Source organism: Nerophis lumbriciformis, linkage group LG01 (assembly GCF_033978685.3).
Source record: "Nerophis lumbriciformis linkage group LG01, RoL_Nlum_v2.1, whole genome shotgun sequence".
NCBI lineage: Eukaryota > Metazoa > Chordata > Actinopteri > Syngnathiformes > Syngnathidae > Nerophis > Nerophis lumbriciformis.
Genome location: NC_084548.2, coordinates 43859835 through 43877036, shown reverse-complemented (window position 1 = coordinate 43877036; position 17202 = coordinate 43859835). Strand labels below are relative to the sequence as shown.

At 39.2% G+C, this 17202-nt stretch overlaps 1 protein-coding gene across 3 annotated transcripts in view; it reads left to right on the top strand.

Annotated features, from left to right (window-relative positions):
- Window positions 1-16839, top strand: part of hnf4a (hepatocyte nuclear factor 4, alpha) — a 62122-nt gene extending 45283 nt beyond the window's left edge. For 2 of the 3 annotated variants that reach the window (XM_061983151.1, XM_061983158.1), the window contains exons 2-10: window positions 5420-5594; window positions 5678-5772; window positions 6127-6233; window positions 6317-6472; window positions 6923-7010; window positions 7098-7250; window positions 7338-7574; window positions 15368-15490; window positions 15907-16839. In XM_061983151.1, the coding sequence (XP_061839135.1) occupies window positions 5420-5594; window positions 5678-5772; window positions 6127-6233; window positions 6317-6472; window positions 6923-7010; window positions 7098-7250; window positions 7338-7574; window positions 15368-15490; window positions 15907-16049 (1277 nt within the window). In that variant the 3' untranslated portion in view covers window positions 16050-16839. Of the gene's footprint in view, window positions 1-1948; window positions 2157-5419; window positions 5595-5677; window positions 5773-6126; window positions 6234-6316; window positions 6473-6922; window positions 7011-7097; window positions 7251-7337; window positions 7575-15367; window positions 15491-15906 lie in introns of those variants that run through there. The other variant, XM_061983144.2, reaches the window with a different exon arrangement.
- Window positions 16840-17202: the final 363 nt, after the last annotated feature.

Genomic DNA, 17202 nt, shown 5'->3' with positions numbered 1-17202 from the left:
GGGAAGCTAGGGTCGATAGGGAGTTTAGCTCGCTCGTCTGCGGGAACAAACTGCCGCCATTGCTTGCCGTGCTAGCGAGGTCCTTTGTCCCTGAATTGCTCACACACTCCGGCAGATTCAATGGGGGTCTGGCGGCAGATTTCTTTGACTTTATCGTTGGAAATGCATCTGCTTTAAGTGTCGCAGGATATCCACACATTCTTTCCATCTCTGTCGTAGCATAGCTTTTGTCTGTAAAGTGTGCGGAACAAACGTCCAATTTCCTGCCACTTTCGCATCTTTGGGCCACTGGTGCAACTTGAATCCGTCCCTGTTCGTGTTGTTACACCCTCCGACAACACACCGACGAGGCATGATGTCTCCAAGGTACGGAAAACAGTCGAAAAAAAGGAAAATAACAGAGCTGATTTGACTCGGTGTTTGAGAAAATGGCGGATTGCTTCCCGATGTGACGCCACGTTGTGACGTCATCGCTCCGAGAGCGAATATTAGAAAGGCGTTTAATTCGCCAAAATTCACCCATTTAGAGTTCGGAAATCGGTTAAAAAAATATATGGTCTTTTTTCTGCAACATCAAGGTATATATTGACGCTTACATAGGTCTGGTGATAATGTTCCCCTTTAAGGGGAAAAAAACTAACGATTTATATTAGACCCAATAGTAGTTTTTGGTTATGTTTAGTTACTTTGCACTATTGACTTTATTTTGCAAAAAAAATTGTATATTTCGTTCTTAACTGTGCTGTAAAGTTCAAATTTGAATGACAATAAAAAGAACGTCTAAGTCTAAGTCTAATTTGAATATTTAACTGATATTGATACACCACCATCCTGTGCTCTTGTCTAATTATAACTGTGATCAAAAATGTAATAATTCAATGATCTTGAGAATTTGAAGTATCAGTATTAGCATTGGTATGACAAATACTGCCCCTGTAACTACTCTGTATTGGATTGATACCCAAATTTGTGTCATCGCCCATAACTAATGGTAAGTATCCAAACAACAGAAGAACGAGTGCTTGTTACATTTTAGCAAAAGTGTAGATAGAACCATGTCATACTAGAAAGTAACTAGCTCTTTACAGTAAACTAACAAGTTGATTAAAAAAAGTTTTGAGAAAATAAACAACCGCAAATGACGCAATATGTTACAGAATAGCTCAAATAAAGACCCTCTGTAACCTGTTTTGATACAGTTCTATTATCATTGATATATCAAACAATATATTGTGACATATATTGTTATCACAAGAGGCTGAAATTTATAATGTGATTCAGATTTTATGCCATATTCCCCATGCCTAACAAGAGGATCATCTTCTTGGTGGATTCAACTTTCTTATGAAGGAGAGTTTGTAGAAATAGTGTAGCTACAACCTAAATCCTCTTTTTTTTTTTTAAGTAGTTTGTTTTATTAAAATTAGCAAAATTGTAGAGAATAATTCAATCATATGTACTGATTGAGTCAAACTGGAATTTCCATTGTCAATAAGCTAGAATCAGTCAGGTGACAAAATAACAGTAACTCAAGTGTTCTTTCTCCTGTTTTGTTCTAACTCATATCAGAGTAGCTCTGAATATGAAAGACTAATATGACTCTGTGTGCATGTGATATTTGCATGCTGGAGAAAGCCTCGTTGGGTTATAAAATAATGTACAACATGATTTGGCACTGGCTTAACTCTTCCACAGTAGAACTGTTTAACCATTAAAGAGAGGATGGAAGATATCAAAGTTGTGCTATCTCTACAGAGAGAAAAAAACAGTGATTCACCACTGAAGAGGTTAGTTAACCATCAACCAGAGACACGCCACCTCTTCTCTGGTTAGCGGCACGAGGGAAGGAGGCCAATTCACGTCAGGCTCCTGCGAGGTCTCCATCAATTCAGGGAGCTACCTCATGTCTGGGTGGAGCCAGGCTGCAAAAAAGAGGGAGGGGGTCACTGGAGGTGTGCTGAGGAGTGAGAAGAAGAAGGAGGGTGGGGGCCACAGTAGCTTCTTGGACAAGTCTTTCTGTCACACTGTCAGGTAGTGTTGAATTTGTTTGTCCAAAGCGCAGGCAGAGATGGACATGGCAGACTACAGTGAGGCTCTGGACCCAGCATACACCACGCTGGAGTTTGAAAACATGCATGTGCTTGCTATGGGTGCAGGTGAGTGCCATATTTGCAACTGGGGTGCTGAACTTTGGCATTTCTGCTGGTTTAAAACTTTGGCCAGGGCTGGACAGAAAGAACCCCCAAGGGGCACGATGATCCTGAGCTGTGGCCCTTTTTTTAATCACCTGAGTTTGATACCAACAACTGTGCACTGGGTCCACTTTAACATGTACCAGCTTGTGGCTTGTCATCCTGTTAGGTTGATTTCACCGGTTTAATTTTCACTATGCGTTTGAGTGACTTTGAGTAGAATGGTCATTCCGCTCCTGTTACACAGACAGTCTGTTACCACGCTGTCCATAATCATTAAAACATGTTTTTTAATACATCAAGCGTTTGAACATGCATTTTCCCATGACGCCTGCCTGTAAAGCCTGATTCTAAAATCCCCACTGAGAACACAAAAAGAAGTCAGAAATCTCTCTGCCGAGTCATTGTTCATGTCAGAGCTGTGTGTTTTAATCAGTAGATGTGTCATGGTATACTGTGATTGATTGAGCCAGTCTGGGGACTTGCAGGAAAACTGTCTCCACTGATCTGCCTTCAGAGATTGAATCAAATCTACATCAATTATGCTCTGTTGACTCTGTCTAAGCTACTCAAGGAGTTCAACTATCCCCATAAACAATTATGAGTGATGGTTTCATCAACCATTGACGACACTGATCATTGTGTTTGCTGAAGTCGTTCACACCTTCTTATACTGAGCTTAACCCTGTAACACTCCTTGTAAAATTACAACGTTACCTTTAACCATCCTAAAAAACAATCTGTTATATATATATATTTTTTTTTTTACCACATTTACATAGTCATTGGGTCCTATTGTTCAGTCTCACAAGGCTATTGGATCGTATATTTGTTTATAAGTCACGCCTTCTGGACATGAACTCACACAATCTCTCAAAGTTTCCTTCGAACAATATATATTTGGAATAGAAAAAAATATCTATTTGGAATAGTAAACTATGAATGGATTCATCAGATTCAAGTAAGTAAAATGTCTTTTATATTTTTTTGGGTTGTTATTACAATGTCTAGAGCATGTACATATGGAGTTATTGTGGAACAGATGCTTTAAATTTTATTTAGAGCTTGCTATATAATTGTTGCAATTATACAACACTGGGTGAATGTGGTAATCAAAATAGCTGGCTTGTTGCAGTGGGCTCAAACAGGTTGTATTCCCTCCACTACATCACTGCCTGAAGTATTTTCTCTTATAGATGGATAGTATACATTTTACCCTTGTGTTGTGTTCTGGTCAAATTTGACTGATTTAAAAGTTTTATCTCTAAAAAATGTAGTTAATTGATCAGCCTGACCTAAAATTCCATGACTTGGTCCACAAAGAGGATATCAACAGACAATTCAGTTCTGGGAAAAGGAATGTTCCTGAATGTGTGGATGTAATGGAGGTATGCATGTTTTCCTTTTAGTATGACAATTAGAGCCATTAATCCATTTACATTTACATTGATGAAATTTGGACACTTTTGTCCAAAGCGACTTACCAGGCAGACACTATTTTCTACCCTGAGCACTTGGTTCACCACCTGTTGCTGATGTGATGCCACGCAACAGATTCCAATTCCTGTTGACGTCATTGCATTTTGTAAACAACATGACAGTATCTGAGACGGAAAAGAAAGACAAACTATGGAAACTCAGACTCTGGCTTGATTCATTCAGAGAGAAATACCTGCAGGTGGTACCAGAAGAGCACAACTCTGTCGATGAGATGATGATTCCTTTCAAGGGGAAATTAAGCAGCATCAAGCAATATATGTGAGGCAAGCCAAACCCATGGGGATTCAAAGTGTGGGTGAGAACTGGAATCTCTGGCATGACGTATGACTTTGATGTCTACCAAGGCAGTGTCGACGGAATACGAGCCAAATCTGAACTTGGATTGTCAGGTGAGGTTGTGATGAAACTTGCTTCCACACTTCCACAAGGTCAAAACTACAAACTGTATGCAGACAACTACTTCACCTGTGTTCCATTATTAGTGAAGCTCCTTGATCGGGGAATTCATTACATGGGAACAGCCAGGCAGGTGCGCCTACTCAACTGTAACCTTGAAGACGAGAAGAGCTTGAAGAAAAAGGGGAGAGGAAGCTATGACGTCAGAGTGGAGGGGAATCACAACATCTGTGCTGTCAAATGGTACCGACACACTTGTGTCATCCTTTGCTGGACCTGAACCTGTGCAGAAGATTAAACGCTGGGACAAAGCCAACAGAACCTATATTGAAGTTGAGAGGCCTTACATTGTTGGTGCCTACAACAAGTACATGGGAGGTGTGGATTTGTTGGACTCAGCCAAATACAAGTTCCCCTTCAAATCCCGTCGCTGGTACATGTACATCTTCTGGCACGCCATCATCCTCGCTGTGGACAATGCCTGGCTGCTCTACAGGCGGGACTGTAAAGCGCTCAAGGTGTCTAGCAAAGTGAAAATGAACAGGAGACAGTTTCAGGCACAGCTAGCATCCTCTCTCAACCTGGTAAACGCAACACTTGAAACTCCAAAGAGAGGACGGCCATCTTCAGGCAAAGAGAGCCCAGCAACACAGGCAGCGACATCAGGAAGCCCTCTGAATGCTCAGAAGAGGCCATCCAAGAGATGTGCACACCTCCCATTGGATGTACGCAAGGATCTAGTTGCCCATTTCCCAAGGAAGACAGGGAGAGGACGCTGCAGACACTGCAAAACAGGATACACCAACACACAATGCAGAAAGTGTGATGTTCGGCTTTGTTTTACAGATGACAGGGACTGTTTTTAGGACTTTCACCACCAATGAAAGTCTTCATGACCAATGTCATGAAAAGAAAAAAAGAGGGGGGAAAGCGTTTTTTAAGAGTTTTATCTTGTTTCATAATTTTCATATTTGTAATAAATGACTACATAAAAATTGGACTAATGTGTGATTATTATTAATGGTATATACCGTTATGGGGCTAAGTAAGCAATCAACCCTGCAAATGAACCCTTAGTTGTTCAGACAACGTGAGTACAAATACAGAAATTCTGCTCCCATCAAAGCCCAATGGTGCAATATTACAACATTTCTCTAAAAACATACATACAATTTTTTAAACTCTTCAATTTCTGCATCAAATGCCTCCTACAACAACATCTGAAAGGTCAAATATATATATTTTTTATGTTTTTCTATATTTGGGTCTTACAGGTTAACCTCGAATGGGGCTCACTGCACAATTCTCATGTCTCCTTTCCTCCCTCTCAGACTCGTCACCAGCTGAGAGCACCAACATGAGCTCCACCGGCCACTTAACGGCAGGCAGCCTGTGTGCCATATGTGGAGACAGAGCCACCGGCAAGCACTACGGCGCATCCAGCTGTGACGGCTGCAAAGGCTTCTTCAGGCGCAGCGTCCGCAAAAACCACATGTACTCGTGCAGGTGGGATTCAAATGCAGCCTCGTAAGTGTCAAGTGTCTTTTACGACTGAATGACAGCACACATGCATTTGTCTCACTTTGCAGGTTCAATAGACAATGTATTGTGGATAAAGACAAGAGAAATCAATGCAGATACTGCAGACTCAAGAAGTGCTTCAGGGCTGGCATGAAGAAAGAAGGTACGAGACGTGAATCTTGTCAAAGCAAATTAAATCAGCATGCACGTTTTCTGGGAAACTGTTGGTTGAAAAAGATGTAAAATAAATTGACACCACACAGCTTGGGTGTGTTGCAACACCCAGAAGAGTAATACTTTGTTAATGATCACTCCACGGGGCGATGAAGTCTCTGGCCAGCTTATGCTGAGCAAACATCTCTGAGCAATAATAGCCATATACTGATAATCATAACAGCCTTGGAAGTCTTATTTTTCTTTGCGAATGACTGAGTGGGCTCTCTTAAGAGATCTGCAAAATGTGTACTACCGTTTTGGTAGCATTCATCATGCATGTAACACGTATGAATGTGTGCAGCCGTGCAGAATGAAAGAGACAGAATCAGCACCAGGAGATCCAGCTATGAAGACAGCAGTTTACCGTCCATCAATGCACTCATTCAGGCAGATGTCTTGTCAAGACAGGTACAGTGATTCTTATCCAGCTGCCATTAATGAGCACCTGTTATAAACTATGCAGCATGCTGATTTAACACTGCCTCATTTAGATCACCTCCCCTGCTCCTATCCTGAACGGCGACATTCGGACCAAAAAGATCGCCACCATCACAGATGTGTGCGAGTCCATGAAACAGCAGCTTCTGGTGCTAGTGGAGTGGGCCAAATACATTCCGGCCTTCTGTGACCTGCCCCTAGATGACCAGGTAAAACTCAGACACAGTGTACATAGTTGTATAGACACTCTGGTCACTCATCAACCAGCCAACTGCTTGAACAACATCCATCCAGAGCCGTGCAGTCAAAGTATATAGATGAGCACCTAAATAAGTTCCCTTGAAGCAAGCAGCGGACGAAATGAAGCTAAATGATTAAAACTGTGAATGAGGCGTAAAGGTTTTTCATCACCCATCTCCCTAAGCCTTCAATGTTGAGTGGTTAATGTATTTTAATCCTGAGTTAGAATATGATGAGCTTGTTTTAAAGTTATATCCCTCCCTGAAAAAAGTGCTGAATCATTAACAGTGTGATCACCAGCTCTTGGTAACTGATTTGTTGATGCTGTATTAGGCAGGGGTTTGTCTTGCTCTCAGCCGAAAAACATATATTGTTATAAAATACTTTAAAAAAAAAATAGTTCCATTACTGTGTTTCAGGTGGCATTGCTTCGAGCTCATGCTGGAGAACATCTGTTGCTTGGTGCTGCAAAGCGGTCGATGCTATATAAAGATATTCTCCTATTGGGTAAAACAGACACTTCTATCAGCAATGCATCTAGCATACTGGTGCCTATGAGTCTAATCATTTCAGTAAGAGCTGTTTCTTTTGCAGGAAATGACCACATCATTCCCAGGAACTGTCCAGAACTAGAGGTGGGCCGGGTAGCTGTGAGAATCCTGGACGAGCTGGTGCTTCCCTTTCAGGAACTTCAAATAGATGACAGTGAATATGCCTGCTTGAAGGCCATAGTTTTCTTTGACCCAGGTATTTATAAACTAAACAGATAAGAAGGCTAAGAAAAGCCTTGACTGAAAAGTAGTTAAAAATGACAATGCTTCTATTGGTCCAAAGATGCAAAGGGTCTGAGTGACCCGGGGAAGATCAAACGGATGCGGTACCAGGTTCAGGTCAGCCTGGAGGACTACATCAACGACCGGCAATACGACTCCCGCGGACGTTTCGGGGAGTTGCTTTTATTGCTGCCGACCTTACAGAGCATCACCTGGCAAATGATTGAACAAATTCAATTTGTCAAACTTTTTGGCATGGCCAAGATTGACAATCTTCTCCAGGAAATGCTTCTCGGAGGTGAGTCCTGTCGGATTAGGTACCGTATAACAAACATTGAACATAACATCTGAATAATAGAGCTAAGTGTTATGTTATGATTTCACAAATCAGTACTGGCTGGTTCATTTTAATTTAAAGATTTCAAAATCATCACACTCTGAATTGTCCTAGTGTCACTGCTCCTGGCTCTACTTTTTGTTGGAGATGTCCCAGTAAAACACATTGGTGAGCTAATAGGCCTCATCATTATGTTTAAAATCTTCTCGACACGATTAAAATATTCTAAAGGCCTGATTTACTAAACGTTTGCTTCTACTAAACCCTGTGCAAACTTGATAGCACACGCAAAGCTGATCTACTAAATGTGTGGAAAGTGGATTGCACTTTTTTGGAATTTTGCCTAACATTTACAATCCTTATGAGAGACAAGAAGACAAAAGATTTTTTTTTTTTCTCCGCTTTCTAACATATACAAATCAGCTCGTTCTAAGTGGCTAGCAATGCAACTAATGGGAGCAATCAATTCTAACACTAAATCACTTTCAAAATGCTTTCAAAAACCGCCAACACAACTTCATTTACGTTCCGTAACCTGTAGCGACATTGTTATTGTGAGATAGGCTGACCATATTCTGAAATCCCAAAAAGAGGACACATATGCGTGCCCACCAAAGCCGGGACTAGGTGAACATTTGCCAATGATACTCGAACTTGCTTTATAAATATTATATTTATTTAAATAAAGCATTTTTTTCTCCTCTGTTGACAGCAGTGTTGGCGCTAGGAATTTTCAAAATGGGGTCTCACAGTAAATTTTTGGGGTCCCACTTTTTTGTAAGCGTTTTGAAAAAAAATTATAAACGTATGCATTATCCTGTTATATCTCACATTCTATATTGTGTTTTGGAAAAAGGTTGTCATGAAGGTTACTTAATTCATTAAAAAAAATGAATTCAGTTATATACATTCATTCACTTTCTTATTTCCTTCATGGATCTGAACTTTACCGTTGCTGGTAGTTTTTTCTATGTTTTTATTTAATAAGTTGTAGGTGTATTTATTTCAGTATAAAAGTGTAAAAAGCGTTTTGCTTCAGTCATGAAATGATGATAATGGTGTGCCAGGGCATACATACATTTATATTTAACGCTTAAATCTCTGGAGTCTACATCAACTCAGATCTATCCCTCATTTCAAAATGTTTAGTTTTTTTATGTTGTTTTTTTGTTTGTTTGTTTTCCACCCTTTTTTGTCAAACAAAACTATGTTTTTAATGGCAAACACACAAAATATGCAAAATCTTCCACCAAAAATATTTTTCAAAGTGGAATATTTTATGTGAAGTAATCGGAACCTTGGATAGGTCAATAATTCACAATAACATTGATTTTGATTCAATATTATGTTTTGAGCAATGACAGTTTGAAAGAAAAAAAAACAGCTTTGTTTTATTAGTCAACATTGCAATTTTTTTCTGAATTACATTTCGCCTTTAAGCTTTTTTATTTCACTTTTGTTTTGTTTTTGTTTATTTTAATAGTATTTTTAGAATGTGCCGTGGGCCTTTAAAACATTAGCTGTGGCCCGCAAATGACCTCCGGGGCACACTTTTGACACCCCTGCTATAGATAATAAAAAATGAAATCTGATTAATCTATTGATAAAAAGCAGAGCCTGGCGACGCAGTTTATCATAACTCTCTCGCTGTCTCTGCCCCTCCCTCACGAATGCTGCTGCGTGCGCACACCTTCACAGTGTGTTTTGTTTTTAACCCCTTCTTAACCCTGAACGTACATTAAAAATGCATGCAACCCTCACTCAAAATGCCGGACATTTAAGGCATTTAAGAAACTCCGCCCGGACAGCCCGGACAACCCTGCAAAAGAGGACATGTCCGGGGAAAAGAGGACGTATGCTCAGTATATTGTGAGAGCAAACACAGAGGAACTCTTTTTCTATGGTAGTAACACATCAGCGTGCTACGGTATTAGCCGTTAAAGCTTGCTATGGAAAAAGACAAGCTTACTTCTACGCCAACACGAATTGTGTTTGAGTTTGTAATGCACAACACAATGCGATAAGACACCAATCTGTACTGACTGAAAAACATGAACAATCATATTACAGTATCTGTAAAGTATTAGCCCACATTTCATGTTTTGTTTGTACACAACTAGCTCGACAGTCTATGTACTGTAGTGTACAGTGATGTGCTGTATGTGTAATATTCAATTTTAAAGTGACTCACTCGATGGACAGTTGTTCGTTTGGTCAAGCTGGCCGAGGGCGTTTTCAGTTGATTTGGGCACTCCATTAATTCGGCATAGCTTGAGTCATGACCAAGACGCACAAACCTCACTCTCTTGGCTTCCGTCTGCTCCAACGTTTCATGCTCTTCTTTGTGCTCGCTTCTATAAGCAGCAGTTCATCCTCCGTTTGTATATTCAGCTTAGAAAAGATAAGGTAGTGAATCCTCGTTTGTCCAAAAATAGTAATTTTTCTTGTTGGTTACCAAGTCTGCCATGATTAGAACACACACAAGCGTTTTGTATCAGAAAGTAGGAACACACATTTGCTGCCAGAAGTCGGAAGTGCGCTGCTGTGGAAACGGAAATAAATGCGTCAGGGACGATAGTCCCGCTGTTAAGTAAAATGACCAAAATACAGTAAATATTTTACATATTACATATTTTTATGATCGTGTCTGTTATTACATTATATATAAACTTGCAGTGTGTATATAAAACGTTGGGTTTTGAAGTTGTTTTAGAGGGCTTTGAAGACTACAACGGTAGCTCCCATTAGCCGCATTTTGAAAGCGTTTTTTTATCATCTTTAAATTTCACACCCCCAAAAAAGACATCTTTCTTCTTGTTTCTCATAATGATTGTGAACAATAGGCAAAATTCCAAAAAAGTGCAGTACCCCTTCACGTGAGCAGAATATGGCGTGCAATCCATTTTGCGTCTCTGTCTACATTAAAATGCAGAATATATGCTGATCATCAAAACGCCCACAATATCGGGAGGATTAAAATGCAACATATTGCACGCGCAATGTGATTTATCAACACTCATTACCGTTTTGCGAGCACTATTTAGCGTTTAATTTAGCACCTCTGAAAAGTATGTGCAAACTGACACTAGGATGTGAGAAAGAATCGGTGCTTGCGCTGTTAAGGCGGACGATTGACAGAGGATCCTCTGTTAATCGTGTAAATGGTAAATGGGTTATATTTGTATAGCGCTTTTCTACCTATTTTTTTTTTTAAGGAACTCAAAGTGCTTTGACACTATTTCCACATTCACACACGTGACTAGGATGGTAGAAGGTGGGGATTGAACCAGGAACCCTCAGGTTGCTGGCACAACCACTCTTTTTTGATGGTCTGTCAAATCAACATACTTTTATAAGTTCATGGCTGCATGGTGGTGACTCAAGGGGCAGATTAAAACGAATTTGTTTTGGAGTCTGCTGGCGTTTTTTTTTAATGCTGTTCGGTTTTTTTAAATCATCCATCATCGCTTGTCCCTGTGCTCTGCTCAGCTGCACTCAGGCGGAAGGCGGGGTTCACCCTGGACAAGTCGCCACCTCATCACAGGGCCAACACAGATAGACAGACAACATTCACACTCATTCACACACTAGGGCCAATTTAGTGTTGCCAATCAAACTATCCCCAGGTGCATGTCTTTGGAGGTGGGAGGAAGCCGGAGTACCCGGAGGAAACCCACGCAGTCACGGGGAGAACATGCACACTCCACACAGAAAGACCCCGAGCCCGGAAATCGAACCCAGGATCTTCGTATTCTGAGGCACACACACTAACCCCATGTTTCACCGTGCTGCCTTTAAAAAATGTTTAATACATATTATTAACATATCTCCAATATGAGAACAACTTATTGAAGTATGCATATTTTGTGCCTTGAAGACAACTCTCCCAGGAGCACACCGTGCTGAAAAAAAAGGGAAAAAAAAGTGAGTTCCGTTGTAGATGCATTTTGGACTGTCTAAAATGCCCATAAAAAGTGGTAGATGTCTCCTGCATGTTTGAAAACATAGCAAACGCCAGCGATAGGAGTCCAGAGCATGATAAAATGAGTGTAGGGCAAATGATCGATTGTCTCCGTAGTGATGCCCAGATATACCAAATATATATTTTAGAACAGTGGTTCTTAACCTTGTTGGAGGTACCGAACCCCACCAGTTTCATATGTGCATTCACCGAACCCTTCTTTAGTGAAAAATAAAATGTTTCATTTTTTTCTGTTCAAATTCAAGACAAAGTTATGTTTTTTTTACTAGTGCATAAAATGAACCGTGCATGAACATCACCTTGTTCAAAGAACAAAACCAACACAGTGCATGAACTCACAACAAATTACACACTTGCAAATCAGATGGAAAATTAGAGGGAACATTGTTTGGGGGTATCCATAATACTTAGACTTCCTTTTTATTGTCATTCAATTGTTAACTTAACAGTACAGGTACGTCAATAGGGAGAAGTTTTTATTTACACGATTGATTGATTGAATGAAACTTATATTAGTAGATTGCACAGTACAGTACATATTCCGTACAATTGACCACTAAATGTTAACACCCGAATACGTTTTTCAACTTGTTTAATTAAGTCGGGGTCCACATTAATCAATTCATGAGTCTGGTGTGTCTTGACCGCTGCGGCGGAGACTCTGCCGAACCCCTAAGGCCGACTCACCCAACCCCGAGGGTTCGATCGAACCCAGGTTAAGAACCACTGTTTTAGAACACTAAGGGCCTGATCTTCTAAGAACCAAATACCACTCGTTAAACAGTATGTACAATCCCTAAAATTGTGTGTAATATTTGTGGGTGTATTGTGTGTGATCTACAAAGAGTGTGTGTAGAATTGATAACAAGTGGTGCAGATCGCTCTATTATAAAGGAGGTTGTTACTTTAATTACAGGCGTTATTTGCCCACAGAAATATTTCCCTGCACATTCATGTTATGATGCTCGTACCTGTGGGATTTTGCAGTGTTGAACAAGCAGCATCTACAATCTGTAACACCCTTTCTTTAATATAAAATCACAATCTAGACAACAAAAAAATATTTTTAGCACGCTGACGATGCGCTCTGCGGCAAAGCGGTAGACCATCACAACACTGCAGTCAATGCATGCGTCTAGAACAGGGGTCACCAACCTTTTTTAAATCAAGAGCTACTTCTTGGGTACTGATTAATGCGAAGGGCTACCAGTTTGATACACACTTACATAAATTGCCAGAAATAGCCAATTTGCTCAATTTACCCTTAACTCTATGTTATTATGAATAATTAATTATATTTATCTTTGTGGAAACACTGATCATCTTAATGATTTCTCACAATAAATATATATAGAAACAGATAAATATCAATATGCAACACTTTATTTTTCTATTTTCTCTAAGTGCTTATTTTTAAATTGAACATTTTCAAATGATCACTTCTAAGACAGTCTTGTGAAATCACAATATCCCATTTTAACTAGCGAGCCACTAAAATTTTTTAATAAATCATGAATTACTTTGCACCATGTTTGTACAAATAATAACTCATGTAAAATACAAAAGTCAACCCTCAAATTTTTAAATAAATCATGTCACACTTTGAACTGGACACCAAATCTGTTATCTGTTTCTTTGTCAGTTAGTGAAGACCAAGTCTTTAAAATATTTTCTTGGATTTTCAAATTCTATTTGAGTTTTGTCTCTCTTAGAATTCAAAATGTCGAGCAAAGCGAGACCAGCTTGCTAGTAAATAAATAAAATTTAAAAAATAGAGGCAGCTCACTGGTAAGTGCTGCTATTTGAGCTATTTTTAGAACAGGCCAGCGGGCTACTCATCTGGTCCTTACGGGCTACCTGGTGCCCGCGGACACCGTGTTGGTGACCCCTGGTCTAGAATAATCCAAATGCCAAAAAATGCATATTGAACAACGTTTTTTTCATATAGGAGATATATTAAAATAATGTATTTTATTAATGAAAAATCAAATGCCATTAAAAAAATAAAATAAAAAACACCATAATGTTTCAATTGAATTTGTTTTAATCGGCCTGTTTCCAGCAGGCACAAGACATCAAAAAAACAAAGATGAGAACTTGTTGAATTAGGTCCTGATGTTGGGCAACTCAAACTTAATGTTGGAACAACACGGTTTTTGCTGACGTTTATTCAATGTCAGGGTTATAACCCAACCTACAATGTGCACCCAACGTTACATATCCACGCTGTCTCGATTTACAAATACAACGATAATGCAACCTTGTTTTGAAGTCAGTTTTAAAGAACATGAATGTTTAATCAATTATATATCAATGTCTTGTGCCTGCTGGATTAAGTCAACCAGCTGCTATACATTTATGAACTCATATTGCTGAAAAGAAATGCCTAATATTTTTATTTTTAACAGTCTATATATGTTGACAAGCATACATAGGACAGAGCTGCAACGCGATCAACTCCTTTCTCGCAGCTATTTCTGCATAACGGCCAGTTTTACATCCTTTCTAGACATACTAAAATATAGACACAAAACCGCCACATAAAAACAGTTTCAGTCCTGATAAATTACACTGCCTGTGTTAAATAAATACATTTGCATGTTCTCCTCCCACTAGCCTATTGTGGCTGTTCTGATGATCAGCATATATTCTGCATATTCATTAAGACAAACATTAAATGGGATGCGCTCTCTATTTTGCACACTTAATTCTCTGCTCACAAGTTTAGTAGATCAGCTTTGCAAGTGCTATCAAGCTTACATGTGTTTAAATACACGCAAACCTTAGGCTCATAGTCTACAGCTCAGTGTATACTGTACCTGATATAATACAACAAAACCTGCTCGAGAGACCTTGTGGTTTGAGTGTCCACCCTGAGACTGGAAGGTCGTGAGTTCAAACCCCGGCCGAGTCATAATAAAGATTATAAAAATGGGACTCTTTGCCTCCCTGCTTGGCACTCAGCATCAAGGGTTGAAAATGGGGGTTAAATCACCAAATGTTTCCCAAGCGCGGCCACCGCTGCTGCTTACTGCTCCCCTCACCTCCCAGGGGGTGAACATGGGGATGGGTCAATTGCAGACAATAATTTCACCACACCTAGTGTGTGTATGACTATCGTTGGGACTTTAACTTTAACGTTATATTACACTTCTTTTAAATTGCCATTAAGCAACCAAGAAAGGAAAAAAAATAATGTACTGAGTAGGGGGGTCTTAGAGTAGTCAACGCTTAGATTTGAAAGCCTCTGATTCGACTATTAACCTTGCAGTCAAATCGTCGGACATTAAACATGACACTGACATTGAATCCTCTAAATCTCTACTCTATTTGTTCATTTGAGTGTTTTATCCATTTTCTTTGAAGTGGAAAAGACACCAATTCTGATTATTTGTGGGAACCCCCATATGTTGTGCTCTTAAATAACAAATCAACATAAGAAAGTTTTGCCCATCGTCAACTGTATACAAAATATAACAAATCAGATTTGACTTTGTAAATCCTTTATCAAAGTCAACCCTAGTATTTCAATTATACAGTAGATTTCACTGAGTTGATGGTATAAAAACTAAACTCAGCAAAGGTGTAATGTTATGAAGAGATGTCAACGCATTAATGTTTCATATTAAGCTCCCGGAGTCAATATGGAACTTGAAAAAACAAAAACACAAAAAACAATATGGAACTCAAAGCTTAGCATTTGTCGACAGACACACTTGTGTTAATTCATAGAAAGTATGCTAAAATCCAGAAATTGTGTTTTGTCTTGTAGGTTCTGCCAATGAAGCTCCACATGCACCTCATTCTCTTCACCCTCATCTTGTTCAGGAGCATCTCAGTAGCAACGTCATTGTCACAGGCAACATGCCAACGCCCATCCATAATGGACAAATTTGTACGTAAAAAAACCAAAAAAAAAACAGGCGCACAAAATGTGCTGAATGTTGAGAACATTTTACATTGGGGTGGTTTGAGACATTGATATAGAGTGAGTTTGATTTTTATCCAAATGGACGAGAAATGTTTTGCGCCCAGCTCAATGCGCAGCCAAGTTATGTAGCTTAAAGGGCTTGTGGCAGAATAATCCTTCAAATTCTTCATACAAACTAATCTGGTTTACTTGGTCAAACAAAACTTCTGTTATTCTTTCTTAACGTGTTTAATGCTCTGAGAAATTTCACAAAAGTGCTTGTTCTTTATCTGAAAATGATGTTGTGCCGTGATATGTTTCACCACAGAAGGGCAAATATAGACCCATTTATGCTGCAAGCATGGCTAACTCGCCCCTTTGTTTTGTCTTCTACTTTTCAGCCACTCCGGAAACTCCAATACCATCCCCACCTACAGCCTCTAGCTCAGAACATTATAAAATAGCCCAAGGGGTCATAGCCACCGTGCCTAAACAGCAAACCTCCATCCCTCAACCGACCATTACCAAGCAAGAAGCCATCTAACAGCCCTGCTCGCCGCTTGGAGTCTTTATTCGTTCAGTTTTTATACTGTTAGACAAGGGTCTTGATTTGTAACTTTCCGAGGCTTAAAGCTGTCAACTTGACATAAACAAAGTATCTAACTGCCTTGAAAGTAATTACAATATTGTCCCTTGATGTTTCTAGTTTCTAGTCTACTGGGATCCACTTTATACATGCAGTTTAATGCTACAGAAAAAAAAAAAGTATCAAAGCTATTTATCGTTCTGTATGATTGGCATTTAGAACATGGTTGTGTACAGTATATAGATTTTTGAAAGGCTTACATCGCTTTCATTTGCATGGACTCAGTGTGTGCAGAAAAGCTTAAGCTCGACACGGCGATGAAGCCATGTCAGTATTTTATGAATGTTACAGGGCTTTGCATTCTGTCTGGTGTTGTGTGTCTTTACATTTCATGTCCATGAGTGATGTAACTGTGTGGAGTCACATTGCATTTTATCAAAGCTTACGGAAAAAAAAACACATTAAAAACCGCTTATCTTGTTATGCTAGATCTGTGTAACAAAACTCAAATATATGTTTGTTTTATATGCTAAAAATAAGTCCTGCTTTTAAAAATATTTTTTATGAAGCAGGAACACTGAGGATGTGTTTTTTTTTATTTTAAGAAAATTGTATATTTTTGTTTAGTACTTTTAAGTCATATTTTAACTGATAATAAATTGTGCCTTGTAACCTGTGCTGCCTTACAACCATGCAATGTGTTGCCATACAATGTGAAGATGAACTAATAAATCAAGGTCTATTTTTACATTGCATTTCTTGCGGTTATACTGTATGTACAGTCGTACCTCAACTTAAGAGTGACCCAACTTAAGAGTGAATAAGAGCTGTCTCTCGGCTAATTGTTATGCTTTAGATTGCAAGCAAAAAAAATCATTTTATAAGCACTCCCGCGATTAGTTTAACAAATGTTACAAAAAACCCCGTATGATCCTGTCATGTCTGTGTGATCATGTTTTGTTTGGTTATGATCGGGCTGGTGACATTATCCTATCATACCATGCTACTTCTGACACCCCTGCTAACTCTGTTTGACTTTATGCTACCATAGTTCCATGCCAAGTAAGTTTTTGTTTATTGCTCATAGTTTCTGCCTTTGTGCAAGTTTTGT